General features: G+C 44.3%; 1 protein-coding gene across 1 annotated transcript in view; it reads left to right on the top strand.

Annotated features, from left to right (window-relative positions):
• The window catches only part of PRKCH (protein kinase C, eta), a gene marked incomplete at both ends in the record, with an annotated part of 58,470 nt that extends 39,791 nt beyond the window's left edge, over positions 1–18,679 (top strand). Inside the window, 7 exons of the mRNA XM_009695780.1 lie at positions 9,779–9,929; positions 10,759–10,793; positions 12,307–12,395; positions 14,073–14,202; positions 15,087–15,214; positions 17,620–17,763; positions 18,506–18,679. Coding sequence (XP_009694082.1) covers positions 9,779–9,929; positions 10,759–10,793; positions 12,307–12,395; positions 14,073–14,202; positions 15,087–15,214; positions 17,620–17,763; positions 18,506–18,679 — 851 coding nt within the window. The remainder of the gene's footprint in view (positions 1–9,778; positions 9,930–10,758; positions 10,794–12,306; positions 12,396–14,072; positions 14,203–15,086; positions 15,215–17,619; positions 17,764–18,505) is intronic.
• Positions 18,680–20,288: the final 1,609 nt, after the last annotated feature.

Below are 20,288 nucleotides of genomic sequence, written 5' to 3'. Positions count from 1 at the left end.
CACTAGGAGGGGTGCGGTGCGTGTCAGAGCGGGAATGGTCCCTGCCATCTGCAGAAGTGTTTTAGGACGGGCTGTGCAATGAAGCCAAGCGCAATTGCTAACCTGAGCACCGAGTCTTTCCTTGTTGCATTACCAAGGTGGGGACTGTCTTGCTGAGAAGAGGCTCTGCTTTTTGGCAGGTATCTTCATGGTAGCAATAAACTTGGAATACAAAAGGCTGAATTTTTTTAAATTTTTTTTTGGACAGATGCTTTGCTGCAGCAGTGTCTTACTTAGGCCGTGGTGTGTGGGAATCTGTGTGGGAGAGCAGCATGGTAAACAACCTGCTTTTTAAGGCTGTTGCAATTAGAGAACTTATTAGCAAGCTGCCACATGGAAATCTCGAGAGTGCTGGGGATCGGCTATGTAATCAGAGCTGAGTATGCGACCGGACCACTTGGGCTGGGTGTGTGCAAGTGCTGGGTGACCAGACGGCCAGGAGAGTCCAGGTGTTGTAGGGTGGTGGTTCAGGTGTTGGTCACCCTCCCAGGTGAGCAAAGGCCAGGGCACCTCCAGGGACTGGGGAGAGGCTGAGGCATCGCAGGACAGCAGTCGGTTTTTTTAATAGGGGAGTCTTTAACTCGTCCTACTTAATTAGCTCTCCCAGTTAATTTGTTCCTGACTAAATTCCAGTTGTGCTTTGGATTACAATTTGCTTTCCCACTGAGAGGTGCAGTGCCTGTGGTGAGGAAGGCTTGAGATTTTGTCATGGGGATGGCTGCTATGTTGAGGAACTTGGTTGCCATTTGTGGAATTGCACACATTTCAGTTGGGTCCCTCTGGACACAAGCTGCTTGATGTTCTTGTTTCAACTGGCTTTCTGTTGATCCTGATTTCTTTGTGCGTTTTGTCTCATGTTACATAAAGAATATTTTCCTGGTCCACCTTCTTTGAGACAGATGTTAAGGTCGTGTCTCTGGAAAATTGCACTGCCTAAACATAAAGGTGTGAATTTTAAGCAGATCTAGTGGAGTGTAAAACCTTGTGTGGACACTCTTGGTTTAATACCGAAGTGGCCGATTGTAATTCTGAAGCTGGCCACATACACCGAAAGAAGGATGTCCCCAGAGCATCTACTTTAAAATAGCTTTAGACTGCATCTGGTTAAAAATAGGTTTAACTTGGAGCTCGTGCTTCCCTGTGTGGGTAGGGCCTCCCAACAGCGTGTTCTGATGCATGCTCGTAGGTGGCTTCGTAGTAGGTGAGTTCCTGATGGTTGCAAAATGCACGAGCCCTGAGGCATCGGGAGCAGGAGAGGGTTCAGGATTGCTGTTTGCCCAACCTACCAATTCTGCTTTTCTCAAGGATTTTGCACGAGTGCTGGTAGCTTTGACCCATAAATGCTGTTGCTCCGTTAGTTCTACTTCTGTTCTGTAGCCAGCGTAGTTTGAAATCTTCTAAAACTTACGGTGCAGAGGGCTTCTGGTGCATGAATTAATCATGGAAAAGATCAAAGTTGCTTTGTTAGTTTTATTTTCCTGTTTTTAATGAATAATGTATTTAAATGGTTTCCTTCGCTAATAAATCACATTTCAACATTTTTCTCTTGAGTTTAATAGGTGGGAAGGACTAACAGGAGGTTTTACAATGGAAATTCACTTGCCTAAGCACAAGGAAATAATAATGATTATAATTGGCGAGAGGAGGAGGGAGAGGAATCAGTTCGTTAAGGCTTTAATGAGCAATGCAGTAAGAAGTACGAGGTACTAGTGTTATTTGCACATATTAAAGTAAGGAGGAGGATAGTCCCCATCTTATGATAAAATTGAGACTGCAAGCAGATGTGCTGTTCTGCCTGCAGCTGAGGAGGAGAGGTGGTTATTATTGCCTGTTTCTCACTGTGTGGGTCAAATTTTTAATAATAGGTGTTTTCTGGTTTTTGTTTGGTTGCTTGGGTTTTTTTGTTGCCTGTTCTTACCCCAGATCAATGTGAGAGGAGCGAGTTACGGAGCAGTTGCAGACAGAGTCATGCTGGCAGGTCTGAGATGGGAGGGAGGGGACTCCCTCATGAGGAGGGAGCAGTGGGGCTGGGGTGTCCTTTTGGAGCTCTACTCCTGCTGGAAGACCATCTTCAACTACAGCCAGAGGGAAGCACGTATCGGTTATCTCACTGGATATGACATGACTAATTTGTCTTATTTTTCCAAACTGCGTGGGTATCCTGTGTCTCCTGCTGGGTATGGGACAGGTATGAAGTGGGCTTCCAGTGCCAGTCTGGGACTCTCCAGGGCTCAGGTTTATGCTGTCTCCCTCAAGTCCCTCTAATTTTAAGTAAAATCCTTCTCTCCTGGCATCTCATCTTTGTGCAAGCTGAGATAGTTCTCTGCCATTATCACCCCAGCCTGGTCCCTCTTGCAAACAGAAGTATCGTGAGGTTACCGTCTCCAAACGCATGCAAAAACTTGCAGAGATGGAACAACGAAATGGAGCACAGGTAAAACCTTTCTTGCTCTTGGCAGAGGAACAAGCACAGAGTGAAAAACGGGGCTGTCTCCTTCTCTCTCAGTGGTGTGGCTGTAAAGAGAAGGGAGAGTGGAGTGCAGGGAAGTGGCTGTTGCCTTCAAACACATCCTCCTTGGCAGCCAGCAGCATTTCTGCAGCCTGTGGCCTGGAAAGCACAAATGGGCTGGTGTGCAACAATCTCTGTCTGAGAACCTGGTCTCTTATGGCATGGAGTTGCTCGTGTTTGCTGAAATCTTTTGTTATCCTCAGTATCCCGTTTGCTCAGTTCATTGTTACTCACTACAGAAATGAATGGAAGGCTTTTCCATTCATATTTTTCAGCCTGGCGCAACATGCAGCAGTGCCTTGCTTCATAGCTGTCAACATCCACAAGCAGATGTCTGAAAAAATTTTCCCAGAAATAACTCGTAAAAGCAGATGTGGAGAATAGTATTTTTGAGCTGCCCTGTGCATGTCTGAAAACCTGTGTGGCAATCATGATTAAAACTCTATGCAAAATAACCTGTATGGTATTCATAACTGGTCGGTAAACTCGAAGTGGCAGCAGAATACTTGTTTTAAGAATTTCTCAAGCCACCTTCTTCCTCCTCTCTCATCTTCTCACAGACCTCATGCAAACAGCTATTCCTCCTCCAGCCCCAGCAGTAGGCTCTACCCTCTGGTTTGCAGCCCTCTCCCCTTCTGCACGTGAGGACAGATCCCAGCAGCCACATACTGGTCACTCCAGCTCTGCAGAGATGTCCTGCTGTCCCTGACACTGCTATGTTCAAGTACAAGAGACTGTGAGTGAAGAAAACAGAACCCCCCAAAAGGTGCTGGACCCCAGTTCCACACTGATGAGGTGAACCATGAGATTAGCAGTGATGGGTGGAGCAGAGCTGTGGCTGGTAAGCCTGGGTAACATGGAGACGTGTCCTCTCACCTTTTCTGTCTCACTGGTGCCACCAGAGCTTTGGTGTCATTGTGGGATTCTAGAAATAACGCTATGATGGGCTTTTGTAGCAATAGCTGAGCACTGTCGTGCTCACTAATACTGTTGTGTGAACTTCATTGATCCTGTTCTCACCGTTGCCGTGCTGAAACATCATTGTTCAACCTCAGTACTCAAATGCTGCTGAGGGCAGCACTGTCACTGAGAGCTGAGGGCGAGAGCTGAGATGAATTTATGTCCTAAACCTGGCAGGAAAACAAAGAAGATGGATCTACCCTACTTCAGCGCTTGGATGAGAAACAGAGACCTTGCTGCGAGTGCAAAGTTCTGTGTGAATCGATGCAGGGATGATGACATGTTTTTGCATTTCCAAGACTGCTGATAATGCTGTTTCATACTTGTGAGTGGGAAAACTCTTTATTTTTTTGGATTCAGAGCATCGTTGTTCCTTCTTACTCTTTCAGACAATACTGATGGGTTAGCATCTTAAAAGATGAACTGCCCATTAACGTGGGTTTTCTCTGAAGTCCTAGAAGACAATCTAGTGCTGCCAGCACTAACTGGCTCATTCTCTGGTCTTCATACAAAACTTTATCCAATTTCAGGGGGGAAAACAGCAACTGGATCAAACATGAGTCCCAGCCTGTGTTTGATGAGCCACATGTTTGCTTTGCAATGAGCCTCTCTTGGGATTTGAACCGATCTGGTTTCATGCACAGGCTGGCAAAAGCAGCAGCAGGACAGAAACTTCGACAGATGTGAAGTGGGAGAGAAACCTTGTGTGGTTAACGTGACCTCTGCAGATGTGGCACTTTTCCAGCTGGCCGATTCATGCATCCAAGTGACTTTTGAAGGGAACTGAAGAAAAAACTTTGTAGTAATTAGGAAAGGCAAGGCTTTCACTCTGCAGCACTAATACTGGGGAAGCAGAACAATCAGCAACAGAAATACCACTTTGGGTCCTAACCTTTCAATCCTTTTCCCTTTTCAGAGTCAGGCTGTTGGCCTCTTCTTCAATGCTGTGTTGTGTTTATAATGTTTTAATTAGCAAGGCTTCCTGTGGTTTTGACTGTCTGCGGGATTATGGTGATAAAACTCCTGGTTAAAAGATACCAAGCCTTTGTAAGGGATTTTTGTCATAACATACATGTTTTCTGGCTTGGAAAATAAGCATCTTGGTTTAACCTCTGTTTATATTCAGTAGATGTGAGGAAGCCTGCTGTTGGGTAAATATTGAGAGAACACCTACATACTGATGGGATGTGAGGAAGCCTGCTGTTGGGTAAATACTGAGAGAACACCTACGTACTGATGACTGGAGGGAGGATGTGTGTGTATTCATTCCCCCCTGTTTGCTTATTTGTTTTATATATTCTTTTCCTAAAACACCTGCTACTATTCACCACTAGGGCATGAGCTAGATGAGTGTTTAGCCTGATCTGAAATCGTTGTTCTGTGTTGCAGTGCTTGTGAGAAGCGAGGGCTCTGTCAATCCGCTATCTTGCTTTTTACAGTCTACAAAGTTCAGTGGTTGGTCTCTGCTCCGTGCTCGTGTGTCACTCAGTGCAACGGGATCTCGCTTGCAGTGCTCCCAGGGGAGCATAACAACGTGTATACTGTTACTGGTACTAATAAAAAAGGCTTAATTAAGTTTTAATCTATTAGCTCTATTGCTTTAAGGCTTTTTAATTATTTTTTTTTAACATCTTTATTTCTTTCAAAGACAAATCCCATTGATGCATGTGGGAATGTAACACTAGAAATTGTCATGTATCAGGAGGTACCCAAATGACATCTGCTGTGACGGCATTATAGCAGCGGTTGATAGTGCGACAGTGAGACTGATTTCCAATAGATGAGACCTGACAGGCTTTGACTACTTGAGGCAATAGTTCCACACACAACACTGCAGCTCTTCCTCTCGTCTTATTGCTGTAGTTATGCCACTGCTTTAAGGACTTACCTGAAATTACCCCCTAGAATAAAAAATGTTGGGGAGAAAAAGGGGGGGGGGGAATGTCTGGCCAGGGGCATTTTGGGGGGTGTAAGGAGGCTGCTGGGTGGGTGAGCGGTGTGCTAGTGCATGCAGATGTCCTCAGATGACTTGGTGGGTTATTTATTCTCTTCTCCCTCCACATGCATAATTTCCACTGCCATAAACATGTGTTAGGCATGAGTGGAGAGGAGGAAAGGGGAAGAGGCTTTTTAGTATTTAACTTTGTAGTTACTTTTGCACATAGCCAGGCACAGTAAGTACCCCATAGTTACAGACGTCCAAATTTAACCATGGATGGGGGAACTCCCTTCACTGAGCAATCACTTGCCTGTTTTTATAGCAGTGTTTGGATATTTGAACCATTCATGGTGGTTGTTGCTTTATCTGAGATTAGAGGCTTTTAAAAGTCCAAGGTCTCCTAAAGTGGTCTAGAACTGCATTGTTTTGTAAAAAACTCTCCGCATGCAGAAGGAAAATATATATTCTATAGGAAGCTGGCCAGAACGCGGAACACGAGTCAGGAAAATGACTGTGATGACTTTATACCCTCTGACACTAAAGGTGAGGGGCTGCTGCGTTGGCCACCCTGTCCATTAGCAGACTTCAGCGCTGCGTCGATGGTTTCTGCACACAACCTCTTGCCCAGCACCGCTGGGAGCCGTTTAGCAGATGTGATGGATGCGAGCTGAGGGACTGCCATCTTGGTGGTTGGGAGGAAGGTGGTTTTGGTAGCGATATGTTCCACCATTTCAAAATCACTTGCACCTTGTTGGAGGGTTGAACTTACCTGCTCCATGGGGTGGTGCGTGGGATGGGTGAGCGCCCAAGCCTCTGAAAGAGGGATTTATTCTGTGGGATGTGATTGTATATTTAGATCCACTACATCATGGATGGATGGTCTCTTGCAGCTATGCCTGGGCCTGAGGTGTGGTTGAAGTTGGGCTGTGCTCTGCCTCTCCTTTTCACTTGAGACAGCATCAGGAAATGGGAAGAGCAGTGCCCAAAAGAGCTGATTGCGTGTGGAAAGTAATCCAGGCCTTGCTGAAGTTAGTCTCCTACTTGGTAACACTTAGGTTTGTTATAAAGTCATGTGAGGTGAATGTAAGCATGAGTGAGAATCACCTGGAAGATATGCAGCATCTGGAGAAAATTAGCAGGGTAATGCAGCCAAGTAGCGTGGGAAAATGTGCAATTTGAGGAACATTTTAAATATGAAATATGCTTTTAGAAAAAAAAAAAGGGCAAAAAACTTGTGGCATGTGTTTTATTGAAAAGTGGGTCTGTAAGATGGAAGCCGTTGTGCTGTGTGAGATGTCAGTGGTTGGAGAACAGGAGATGGAGGCCAAGTACAGCTCCGAGGAGGAGGCTGCAGGCTGGCTGTGGATGTGTCCACCAGTGCAGACAGCATGGAGACTTCCTCTACCACCCATGAAAAAACAAGTGCCTGTCATTTTTTTTTGGTCTTCCTGAACCATTTGAAAATTGCAGTCTCTCTGAAGCCAGGCAAACTACAGGGATGCATAGCAGTGTCCCACTTGGTGGCTTTGCAGGCCACCTTGACGTGTCCCCCTGTTGCTGGTGCAAAGGGCTGGTTTGCTCTTGGCTGCGTGTGGGTTTCTTGCTGCATGGGAGAGCACCAGGGAGGCGATTACCCCATGCTGATCCTTGGGGGAAACTGTAACAAAACCAGAAACTAAATTGGGAACATATTCTCTTAAACTCTGGTAAATGTGAGTGTGTGAACTTAAAGGGCATCAGCTGCTGGGCTTCTAATGGAGTAGCTGGTACAAAACAAGATGGTAACTGGATTGCTTCTGTAGGTGATTTACTGATGTGCTTGCTGCCCACTCACAAACCCTGCTTTTCCCTTTCCATGCATTGGAAGTTCTCCTGTATGTGCTGAACACCAAGACAGGGTACTTTGCCAGTTGAGGTGTTTGGCCCTAATCCAGGAAAACACTTAAACATATGCTTAAACCTAGATCAAGGAGATGTTCTCTTGAATTTAAAGGTGGGCAAATTCTGTAATACTGTAAGGAATTTGAGGTTTTTTTACTTTTAAATTTTTTTTTACTTCTCACATGCAGTTGCAGGAGGCTTGGGCTCAGTGAAGCAACTGGCTCTTGATCTTTCTTTTGGGGAAAAGGGTTGAACTAGTTGATCTCTTGAAGTTCTTCATGGCCGTGTTTCTCATGGTGGGTAACGAGGCTGTTGAAATTGTGCAATGATGATTGAACGTTTGGAAGGGCTATTACACCTCTGCACATCAGCTCTCACTTCTGGAGATCAAAATGACATCTCATGTGTGGGAAAGAGGCAAATTATCTCTGAGCTGCAGGGTTCCTCTGTCTTGCTGTCATGTGTTTCTAGTTGCCCACTGACAGAGGCAGGATGCTGAACTAGATGAATCAATGTTCTGATTTGGACTGGCAATTCCTGTGGTCCCCTGAGCCCTGTTGACTTCAGTGAGAATTAAACACTGAAGTAAGCACTTCCCTAGAAAGGCAGGCTCTTCTGCGCTGGTCTCTCTGCCTAGCTGCTTGAAGCTCTGTGGTGAAGAAAGCAGGTTTCTGTTAAGTACTTGGATCAACCCTACCGCATCCTTTTTTTGTGTTTTAATGGGAAAATCCTGAATTATAGTGTGCATTTCCATTTAAAAAATAAATGCAAGCCATCTTAAAGTCAGGCCATGCTCCATGTCGCAGTTGTGCCATTGGGTAGGAGGTTTCAATTAGTGCCTGTGGAGGGGATGCACGCACAAATGGCTGGGAGAACACAGCCAAAAAAACCCCTTGAGCTTTATGGCCAACTTTGCTTCTAAACCTGTGTGGCAAGAGTACCGAGAGGAATACATCGTGTGGCTCACAGCTCTTTGAAGTGGCTGGTTTTGGTAGTGACAGGATGGCTTCCCTTATCTCCACTCCTACAAAGAGAACTGGGAAATACACCTGTGATGTGGGACTTCTACATTTCAAGCCTTGATCTAGCTTGATCTGGCTGACAGCTTTTTCCCTTCTGGTGGTTTTTTTTTGTTTGTTTGTTTGTTTGTTTGTTTTTTATTCCCACCAGTGGTTAATCAACAAAGCTGGTTGAAAGCAGGGAAATGCTCTACCCCCTTTTTATGGGTAAATGAAGTGGGATGGTAACAGCTGTGTTTGGGTTCTGCTGCTGATCCTCTGCTCCAGGATGATCAGAGGGGTGGGAAGCTTACATCCCGCCTGTCCCTGTGTCATTACATCCATGCAGAGGATTTGGCAATAGCTGGCATTTGTCTTGCATCCAGTTCACGCTCAAAACGAATAACGAGTACGTACATTGGCACACAGTCACCTCTAGCAGACTCCAGTGTGTGTTCCCCAAAAGGCACTTGTTAGCAGGGCCTTTACTTTGCAAAGCAACTAACTTGAAAACTGCAAATTTAATTTCTTTCTTCGGAGGCGAGTGTGCCCCAGATGAGGCTTTGATCTGGGCAGCTCAGCTGAGTCTGACCTAGTCTGTGCAAGGATCCCAGAGACCAGCTGGCTGTGATTTGTAAGTCAGATGGCTGCTGCCGTATGGGAATGGCTTTCCTGATCTAGAGCTCGATTCTGCCTTTTAAGAATGACTTGTTTTGTGTAAATTGAACTTTGCTACGAAACTGTTACATGGCTGAACTAAATCCAGTAAAAAAAAAAATTAAATTTTGAGAAAATTCAGATTCGAATGCCAGCAGTTCCTGGGTCTCTGCTTCCCAGAGCTTTAAAATATTATCTACCCTTTAGAAAATGAGCCTAAACTTTAAAGAAAGTTGAGATTGGCACGTATCAAACAACTAACAGTCCTTGAAAACTTAAGCTGTGCCTTTTTATCCAATACAGGAAACAAAACTGCTACAAGTGGTGATCCAGAAGTGTAGCATGAGCATACCGAAGGTGGATAAATGCTATTCACCGAGCAAGGCACCATTTTGGCTCAGCGAGCAGGGCGCTGGTCAGTTGGTTGCATGCAGTCACGTTTTCAGGAGTTATTGCTCAAAAAGCTGTGAGTGATAACAACTTGTTAGCCTTGAGCTTCTGGTCTGTTTACAGCTTGTGAATGAATGGGCTAGTGACATGTCTCAACATGGGAGAGGAGCAAGAGGAAAATGGGAAGAGGCAGTTATTTCTAGATGAAGAATGTAATTTTGAGCTGAAGGGGCCTTTGCAATTAACTTCCTTGCCTGTCCCAGATGCTGTCCTCGTTCTAGACCATAGTCCTCCCAAATTCTAAACCAGGGATGTAATTTTGTGCCATAGCAAAAACAGGAGTAATAACTGTGCATGATAATGTTAATGTTTTGTTGCTTTTTTTTTTTCCTGCCCCCTGCACAGGGACTCTCCAGAGGGATCGAATTTTCAAGAACCTCACTCGGAAACGCCAGCGGGCGATGCGAAGGCGAGTGCATCAGGTGAACGGCCACAAATTCATGGCTACCTACCTGCGACAGCCTACGTACTGCTCGCACTGCAGGGAGTTCATCTGGTAAGAACAGCTTGCACGCGGTGATGTGGAGCTTCCCATCCCTTTGTGTTTTGGAGACTGACATGCCACCCCCGATCCTGAATCAGTCACCCAGCAGTTTACCAAGGGTCACTGATGTGACTCCCCCTGACCATCAGGTTTAGCAGGGAACATTTATGCTGCAAACTGGAGTCTACTGCAGAGGGGCCAGAGGTGATGTGTATCTTGGATGCTGGAAGCAGACTGGGAGGGTGTGGGGATGGGGCAATGTTCCTCACTTGTGAGCGTAGATATTATTTTGGGGAGGGGGAAAATGTAACACAAGCAATCTGAAGAAAGACCCCAGATGTTAACTTGAGTGGAGCTTTGAGATTACACCAGGAAAAACAGTTGCTTGAAAGATTAGAGAAGATGCCTGAGAACAGGACAGCCATCAGAGATGTGAGGTATGGGATGATATATGTGGGGGAGTAGGCAGAGCAGGGAGAAAAACTGAGATATGTCTCAAAAGAGCATGGAGTGGGAGAGATAATAACAGAGTGTGGGCTGCTGGGATCAGTCTAATAAATGTGGTGTGTGTTGTAATAAAGTGAGGTATTTCAGAAACTAGAGTGAGGGGGAATATGGAGAATAACATGCATTGTTATGTTATCTGCCCTGTAAGCTACGGCCTTTGCAGTGTTTTCTTGCTCTTGCACCCTTGTGCTGAATTGCACAGTTGTTGCTGGGCAGTTTTGCCCCAGGGATCTGGTCATTTGGGATCCTCTTGCATTTTGATTCTCTCTTCTGTAAATGATCTGCAAGACTGGCTTTCCGATGTTAAATTATGTTCATATTTTGTTTTGAACAGGGGCGTGTTTGGGAAGCAGGGATACCAGTGCCAAGGTAAGGTGCGCTGCTCCTGCATGGTGCGTGTGTAGGATGTGCTGTTTTGGGAGCACTTTCCTGTGCTGCTGGGACATCTTGTGGTTACAAGTTTCTCTGAAGTCACCACTCTTCCTCCCCAGCCATCCAAAACTGTGTATTTGAGCAGCTTGTCAGGCTGATGGCTTGCATGCATGTAGGAGCAACTGCCGACATTCATGCAAACAGCTAGGATTCCGGTTGCTGTGTTTCATCCTCTGCAGATCCACTGAGTTGCTGAGTACATGCAACACCCAACTAGGCTTGAGACATCCAAGGTCCCTTCAGGACAGTGTTCAGCTGGTATCGGGACACAAAGTACCCTACTGGAATGGTCACCCTCTTCCTTTCTCTCCCTATGAAATTCAACAAAGTAAAATTAGGGATGTGACTTCAAAGGGCAGCCTTGCAGGCTGGCACAGCGCTTTTTTCTGAATGCATTTTGGCTGAATGGCTGTATAGATGTGTGTGGTGCTTGTTTGCACTTAATTATTATTCTGCTTTTCCCTTTTTCTGTGGTAAGATGACAGAATTACTTGCTTCACAGGTGCATCGTCTTTCAGTATAGCCTTCTAACATAGCCTGTTTCTTGTGCAATGTAATAGGGCATTGATGTCCTCATATGAAAGGAAGCTGCATGTAAACAAAATGGATATCCCACATAAAATTTCTGGGTGAAAGTGGATGTTATTGATAGCCCTTCATGAGTGCAAGCTTAAGTCAGCAACAGACTGAATAGCGTGGGATGCTGCAACATACCTGCAACTTACATCTTCCATTACAAAAATGTCCTATTGTAGACAGCAGCTATGGCCCTTAGTGGTGTCTACAGTGCATGGTTGGTTATGGAGTAGAGGAATCCAAATTTATTCCAGCCAAGCCACCTTCAGACCTGGAGAGAGCCCAACGCTGCTTTAGGCCTGATTAGCCCTCTTGATGAGGACTTTGATGGGGACTAGCAAATTAACCGAGACACAGCACCACTCTGCTACAGTGCTCCAACTTCCCAGACCCAAGCATTGCACTGAGCCTCCGTGACAAACTAACCTGGGCAGGACTCACTTGGATATCCAGCGTAAGAAGTACTATGCCACTGAGATGGAGAGATGACTTTGAGTATCTTGGACCTGTGTTCTCTAATGTTGTTCTTGTAGTTGTATGAAATACTTTCCACTGGATAATTGTTTCAACAGCATTTTTTTTTTTAAAGTTGATTTGAGAAGTTACACTGCTATTTCTGTGCATCATCTGTATTTTGTATAGGCAGCTGTTTTCTAGGCTGTATGAATGATCCAGTGCAGAATTTCTGTTGCAATGAGTTGGAGATGCATCTCCAGATCTGTTAGGGGATTTTGAAAATTCCAAGCCAATGGTTATTTTTCACATCTTTACTGTGTCTTTCTGATACAGCTGAGCCTTAAAGAACCCGGCTGGTGGGTTGATGTGTTCTGAGTCTTTCAAGAGCTCTTTTCAGCATGCCTCTTTTATTTCCTAGTATGCACCTGTGTTGTACACAAGCGCTGCCACCATCTAATTGTTACAGCTTGCACGTGCCAAAACAATACTAACAAGACCGATCTCAAGGTAAAGTTGTGTTGGTTATTCTGGGTCATCGTAATTTGTGAATCTTCAGGGTTGTCTGGGTTGGTGGGGGTTGTCCTATAGCAGAATTTACTCTGTGTTATCTTTATTTATGGATTTAAAAGTGAGAAGGAGTGATAGGGACATGCATAAAGGCCATGCAATATCATCTGATTGTTCTGTTAATGCCAATAACTGGTTGGACTAGCATGTAGTTTAAGAGGCAGGATGTCTTCATTGGAAGACTTTGAGAAATAGCAAATCCACTGCTTTCCTTCGTAATTTTCTTGCATGATTAACCGGTTTGTCATCAAAATTTGCTGCCTGGTTCTTCATGTGGATTTCTCTGGCTTTAAAATCCAACCGCCGGTCTTTGTTATGTCGCTTTTTTCTGGTAACTTAAAGCGCCTATTTAGTCATTGCTCCACACCTTTACTCTATGAAATTATTTATGTTGTAATAAAGAACCCTTGCATAACTTGTGTTTTTGAAGGTTTTCTTTCTTGCTGGTTTTGGCTGTATTTGACAGGAGTAACATCCCCACCTAAAACTGCCTTGTGCATTGCATGTGTTATTTCTATAACTGGAAATTGTTTAATTACTGTTTGAGGAAAATTCAATTGAAATATTTTTAATCAGGAGATAGCTCTGTATTGTGTGCCATACAGAAACCTTCTTTCCAGTGCAGATAAGCAATTGCCTTTGTTCATTATTTCTTGCCTCTAAACTGCTGAGCTAGACTTCTTAAAATGACCCCTTGCCGAGCCAGGTGAAAATGTTAAATGCCTAAGGGTAAAGTGGAAGTTAAATAGTGAGTGTCCTCACCCCTCTCACCCAGGATTATGAAGAGTTTATAACACATTTAAAATACTTTAAAAGAGACAAAGGTGAGGAGGCACCGCTGACTTTGAACTCATTGTTCAGTTGCACGCCTGACTTTTCTTTGTGACGTTGTGGGTTCCCCCTCCGTCTTCCAGGATCTGCATATTGAGAAACACAGGAGAAAGTAATGAAGAGGCTAAATGAGGATTAGTTTCTTCAGCCGGTGTAACATTTTCTAAGGTGTCTTTGAATCATTCAGATCCCACAGTTGGAAAAGAACAAGGTTAAAAAGGGGATGAGAGCAAGTGATAAAGCAAAATGTAGGCCTGAAATGAAAGACTGTTAATAACAAGGAGGGTGAGAAGAGGAAGGAGAATTTTAGGAGGAGCTGGGAAAACTATTCTGTATTAAATTTAATGAAATCAACAGTTTGACCTGAAGTTACATGTTTGGACATAGCATGCAAGTTAATAATTTGAAAACTGGTTAGTTACAAAATGCTGTAGCTAACGTAATTTCTATGTGGCACTTTGGTGTGATAGGTTTCTGATGAGGTAATCCACACTTCTAACTCTGTTTTAAGAATTTCAAATTGGCTAGGCAACCCTTTTTAAAATCTCCTTTGTCAGGTAGTGCAGTCTGCCCAGCAAGGAAACCAGAGTGGGCTTGCAGCAGGTGAGGTTGGTCACTCAATACTCACTTGCAGTAAACCTCAGTGAGGTGATAAATTTGGACGTTTTCTGAGTTGGAATTATTCTCATAGTTCTACACTTAAATGCCTGTATGTAAATGAATATCAGTTTATATATATGTATTTGAATTTTAAATCTCTGCCTTTTTTTTTTTTTGGTACCTCAGGTGACTGAACAGAGGTTTGGAATCAACATTCCTCATAAGTTCAGCGTCCACAACTACAAAGTCCCAACTTTCTGTGACCACTGCGGTTCCTTGCTCTGGGGAATCATGCGACAGGGCCTACAGTGTAAAAGTGAGCAGCTTCTTACTATAGCCTTTTCACAAAATACGTATAGACTCTTGATGCACTGTGTGGGCTTGATTTGTGCAACCTTCAAGAGAAAGCTGAGGAGTGAATCCTTGCAAGAGTTAAAAAAGCCACTGATCTGCTTTTAATCTCTGGCTTCCAGAAGGACTCTACTTTGCACTCTCAGCATGGCTTTGTTTAACTTGCATTATTGAAAATATTCTTGTGTATCACTGTTCCTGCATTCATTTTTTCCTTAACGTGTAGGTTTTTTCCTCAGCTAATGAGATAAGGCAACGAAAAGGCATCTGAGGGGGAATAAAAGGTCATTGCTTTAGGTTGACTCCCTGTCTCTCACGCTGTTAATTGATGACAAAGCATGTCCTGGTGTTATGTTTTCATTTCGGTGACCCAGACTGTAAAATCGTCAGTCTCCCTTTGCCTTCATCTCCCACAAGAGGGTGTACGTGTGTCCATGAGTAAGAGCAAGAAAGATTTTAGTTTCCCACTGAACAATATCTCTTTAAAATCACATACCTGCAAATGCAGGGGAAGTTTGTTGTGAATTCTGTGACATTATAAATACCAATTTTGTCTGCAGGCATAGCTGACAAACACGTGCTTATGAATACCTTCAGGCAATATGGCATCCTACTTGGAGAGTTTAGGGTATATTCCTGATTTTCAGGAGTTTATTCTCTTATGAGAATCTAATTCTGTTTCTGCTGAGATCAGTGACAAAAATCCCTGTAGTTTAAAGACAGAGTAGATCCAGATGGGTATATTTCCTGAAGCAGAATTGCTAAATTATTTCTTAGCAACAAATCCCTCCAAGTTATTTTAATTGTTCCTTTGCTTTTACTTTCCATTCCTACCATCACCCCTGTCAGTCTGTAAAATGAACGTCCACATCCGATGCCAAGCAAACGTTGCACCGAACTGTGGGGTGAACTCAGCAGAGCTTGCTAAAACCTTGGCATGCATGGGTCTGCAACCAGGAAGCATTTCCCCAAATTCGGTGAGTCTCTTCCTTTTTTTCTTTTTTCTTCCCCCCCCGCCCCCATCTCTATTTAAAACGTTTACAACTGAGTCTTTATATGGGTTCAGGAGAAGTCAGACACTTCAGTTATGACAGATGGTGTTGAGCAGTGGACTGCATCAATAGGTTGTTACTGTCTGTGGCTTGTGGCAAAGACTTCACCTGGAAAATGGATGTCTTGTGTCCAGATTCACCCTGGTGGAGGCTTTAATCTATAGGTGTTGCTTTATTGTCTGCTTGTGTTTCACAGTGGTGTGACTCCATTCACTCACTCTTTTATCTGCTTGGCATGAATGAGAGGAGGATAAGACCCCTGACTAATTAGTGATCAATATAATTTATGCCATACTTGTTTTTACTTTGACCGCAAGCACAAATGCTCTGTCTGTGTATGTGGCTTGTGACAGAGCAAAAGAAGAGGTCAGTAAGAGGCCTAGGTTTTCTTCCCAGCTTTGTCACTGTTTTTCTGAGTGATTTTTAGGGAAACCATTTCATTCTTCACTACAGTTTCCCCAACTAAAATCTGTGGTCCCTGTCAACACATCATCACCTCTGGTCCTTGCTGTCTGAGACAGTGTCCCAGTGAGATTGTTGCCAGGGTTGGGGCATAGCTGTACAATTTCTGCTTGTCAATACTTAAGGCATCCTAAAAATCCAGCTGTTATACATCTGAATCTATTCAGAGAGTTTAAAACACTCTCTAAGAACTTGAGCGAAAATGCCCATACACGGTGGTGGAAATCAGAGCTGTCATTTGATAACAAGCAGCTTTCACCATGTTTCCTTTGTGAGCAGTTTTGAAAAGTGAGTTTGCTTGAGACCACAATAACCCATAATAAAATGTTGGTCTATTTATTTTTGACCAAAAAGAAAATATTAAAACCCAAAACATAATTGCCAGACATGGTAAATCTTGTCATACAGTTAGCCAGCTATATCAGTCAACCACATCATGCCCTATCAGCCTAGCTTGCTTATTAGACTGTGTCTGCCCCTTTTGATTTCATTTGGTTCATAGCAGACTGTCTTATCTTGCTCTTCACGCTGTGCAGTTCAGGGGGACAATTATCCTGGGAGTTACAGGGAAACACAAGTCCCACACTCCCTTCTCAGTTCTGTAAAAATCAGCACTTGTTAGCATTTGTTGTTTGCATAATCTGCACATCAAAAGGAGATGAAACTGGGAAAATAAAAATCTGTGCTTGGTGTTTTAGGCATTAGAATGGGCTGCCCAGGGAGGTGGTGAAGTCGCCATCCCTGGAGGTGTTTAAGAAAAGACTGGACGTGGCACTTAGTGCCATGGTCTAGTTGGCATGGTGGTGTTAGGGCAAAGGTGGGACTCAATGATCCCAGAGGTCTCTTCCAACCTCATCGATTCTGTGATTTTATTTAACAGTCTCTTCTCATTATTTGTGAGCTAAAGGCTCTAGGTAAGTGTTCAGACTGTGCTGTAGGCTTAAACCTGTTGGCGGTTTTGCTGGGTGCTCTCCTGGATGCCCTTGGTTCTTTCCCCATGGCTGGGGTTGCCATTTCTGTGGCAGTGAGATAAGTCTTCTGTGCAGGAAGAATTTTGTTTTGCACCAAAGTAGTCACGAGGTGGAGCTCAAGAAGTCCGTGTGACTTTGTTCGGGCTAGTAAACTGAATAAAAGTACTCGTGGTTTATATGCATAATATACCTGGAGAGCTGTGAACAGAGGGCACTAGAGATTGACTTGATCTTCATATGCTGCAAAAATAGGAGCTCTAGAAATGTGTGCTAATATTGGTACGATTCCTGAAAATGCAGACACGTCACTGCTGGTGTGGGGATGAACAGCCTTCCATCGAATTTACAGCAGCGGAGGAAGCCAGCAGCCCAGCTGTGGGAAAGAAAAATATTTTGAAATTTGGTTCCCGCTGAACTGGGCTTTGAGTAAGAGTCTTAAAATCAGGTAGAAACCTAAGAGATTCAGATGAAATCTATTCAGGTCCTAGATCTCACCAGCACTTTGCATATTGCAGAAATTACACAATCCTCCTCACTCTGATGTTAGATAGGAGACTTGGATTTCCACACTCATCGTCTTATTTTTCTGAGGAGTGAGGATGGAGAGAGTGAGGCTTACCTCTTGGATCTGCCAGGCAGTGGGTTTACAACTTAAAATGCCCGAGTCAGGAACCAGTGTTGACATCTCAGCACAGCTCTGCGCAGTGCCGGAGGTGGCTGGTCACACATAGCAGCTATGCTGGGTGGTGGTACCAACATGCCTTCTGTTCCAGTGGCCATACAGTGCATCTGAACAGGTTCTAAATGCCTGTGTTGGTAGGTTGACTACCTGTGAGCACCTCTGAGGCAGAAGTATAATTTCCATGCAGACTGATACTTATTTGCTTTCTTCCACAGAAGCTGGTTTCAAGATCTACTTTGAGACATCAGGGAAAAGGCAGCCTGAAAGATGGCAACAACATTAGTGAAAGTTCAGCAAGCAAACTTGGGATCAAAGACTTAACCTTCCTTCGTGTATTGGGAAAGGGCAGTTTTGGAAAGGTGAGAGCTATTTGTGGCTCTTTTGGGGAAAACTGTATTCCTTATTTAAGAAGTTCCAAGATAGATGAAGTTATTTCATAATGTGACACACAGACTGTCCAGTGGAGTATGCTTTGTGCAACAAAGTTGGTTACAGAGAACAGGGAGAAAAGGGAAGAGAAAGAAAGCTGGCAGCGAAGTGAAGAATTGGATATCACAAAAAAGAAAAAAATTAGCAACCAAAGGAATAGCTGCATGCCAGGACCTATGCCAGAAACTGCAAGTGTGGGCATTAGCACTCGTTTGGGCAGCGTTTCTTGGAGCACGTAAAAACTTTTCCTTTAAAGGAAACAAGGCAGTGGTTTCAAATGCAGTGAGATGGGGTTTTCGTTTCTCTGCTTTGCCACAAGGCCAGGCCAAGGTGAAGTGGTGCATTTGAATTTGATGACTGAGGGGGAAGGTGGGATGGATGGCAGTGGTCAAGGGGTTTGCCCTGGCGCAGTGGATGAGCTTCGACCAGTTAGCCCTGAGCCAGACATTGGAGCAACGTGTGGGTATTTCTGTCTAGCGAAGGCTGCTGCAGACAGTAGCGTGTGTCATCGACTGTACACTGATGCCCATGCTAACAGACAGACTGACTTGCATCCACAAGCCTGGTTATGAGATAACTGACCTTTCCAGTGTGAGAAAGTGCAAGAGGCTCTGTCTTGCTCATAGAGACTGAGGGCTCAGCCCTTGCGATTTACCCTCCCCTTTGGTTTAGGTGATGCTTGCCAAGATGAAAGAGAGTGGGCAGCTCTATGCAGTGAAGGTGTTGAAGAAGGACGTCATTCTCCAAGATGACGATGTTGAATGTACCATGACCGAGAAACGCATCCTTTCATTAGCAAGGAACCACCCATTCCTCACCAAGCTCTACTGTTGCTTTCAGACTCCTGTAAGTATAGCTCAGGCAGTGAATAGCCTTCCTCCTGATGCTGGCCGGCACATTCAGGACAGAGGCGCTCTCCTGTGTATTTGGTCCCTGGCCTGTTGTAAATGTCCACCTTAGACCCAGGAGAAACCTCTCTGTTCAAGGGTGAACAGAGCACTCTGCTGTATTCCACTTCTAACATCTGCTGGGCATTTGGTCATTTGGCAAACAAAATCCTGGCTTATTCTAAGCTCTCTAACAAAATGGTAATAACAGGGAAGCCTTTCTTTGTGTCTTCCCTAGAAACATTGCTGTGCCATTGAATGTTTCCAAATGCATACATGCAGATGTCTGCAGACCTGTGGTGTCCTCTGGATGCTGGGGGATCTCAGGCTCTGCTGTCTTGCTACGTGAATTTTAACAGGACTGTGTTGGCATTGAATTATCTGCAAACTCAATGAATTGTACTTGGAAGCAGGCGTGTCCTCCTGTCTCTACCAGCCTTTGTACACTGCTCAGAACTGATTGAAAGATCCTTCTGGGGTTACTGGAAAGGATCTTACTGACATGGGTGGACACTGAGTCAGATCCATACACAGCTGGTGGTACTTCTTGTGTAGATAAGACAAATGATAGCATTGCTGTCACTTGTGGTACCTCAATGGAGGACTGCACATGCACTGCCTGTCCAGCTTAGAGCCTCTTTTGGTGTGTGCATGTGGGTGGGAGCTGGTTGCTGATGCGAGTGGTGGAGGGAGGAGTAGGTGTGATGGAGGCAGTGGCCGCAGCTGAGTACCAGCAAGGTAAGTTTGGGAGTCCCTGAGCTAAGCTGTTATTAGGACCAAAGCGTTTTCTGCAGTGTAGTTCTTCCAAACTGCCTGCGCTCCTTTCCAGTTGCTTTTTGTGCATTGCTAAATGGTCATAGAACTTATTTTCCTCTTAGAAGAGGGAGGGAAAACTTGCCCTTTTAGTTGTGGCCTCACTTGTCCTACATAAACCCAAAATACTAAAATAATGAATAAAAAAAAAAGTCAGATAAATGCACCCTGCCACCCACCTGTTTCTCTTCCCACTGGGGTGATGCAACAGCCAGCTATGGAGTTTAAGAATTGTGCTCATTTAGGGTGGAGCCCTTGGGTAGATTCACATAATAGAAACAAGATGGTTTGTCTTTTCGGGTTTTTTTTATAGCTTGCATGGTTCACAGAGCAGCTGTGCTGCACAGAAGAAACAAAACTTAAAGCTCACTGTTGTCACTAGTAACCAAGGAAAACTCCTCTTTTATTTCATAATATGAAGACACAGGGCCTAAATTTTAATGGCTTTCCTGAAGTTCTCATGTAAAATATCAGAAACGTCCGGTATTGATGTGTGCTGTTTGAGGTCAGATACGGAATAGCAGTGGTTTTTGCCACTCGTTGCTTTGCTTTTTGCTCTGGCTTTTCTTACTGATTTGCAGTGTTGATGTGGAAATAGCAAGTGTGCTCCTGGGCTGTGTAGAGTATTTCCCATGAACTTAAGGAAGATTTAAGGTCACGCTGCTAGTACTGTCTGTCATGTTCAAAAAATGAACGCAATCTGCTATGGGTACAGACAAGGTCTTCTGGGCTGATGAAGTAATTGCAGAGTCTTT

The sequence above is a fragment of the Cariama cristata genome, unplaced genomic scaffold, assembly GCF_000690535.1.
Source record: "Cariama cristata isolate BGI_N322 unplaced genomic scaffold, ASM69053v1 scaffold1910, whole genome shotgun sequence".
Taxonomy (NCBI): domain Eukaryota; kingdom Metazoa; phylum Chordata; class Aves; order Cariamiformes; family Cariamidae; genus Cariama; species Cariama cristata.
The sequence above is the reverse complement of the archived record's forward strand: the minus strand, read 5'-3'. Positions and strand labels throughout refer to the sequence as shown.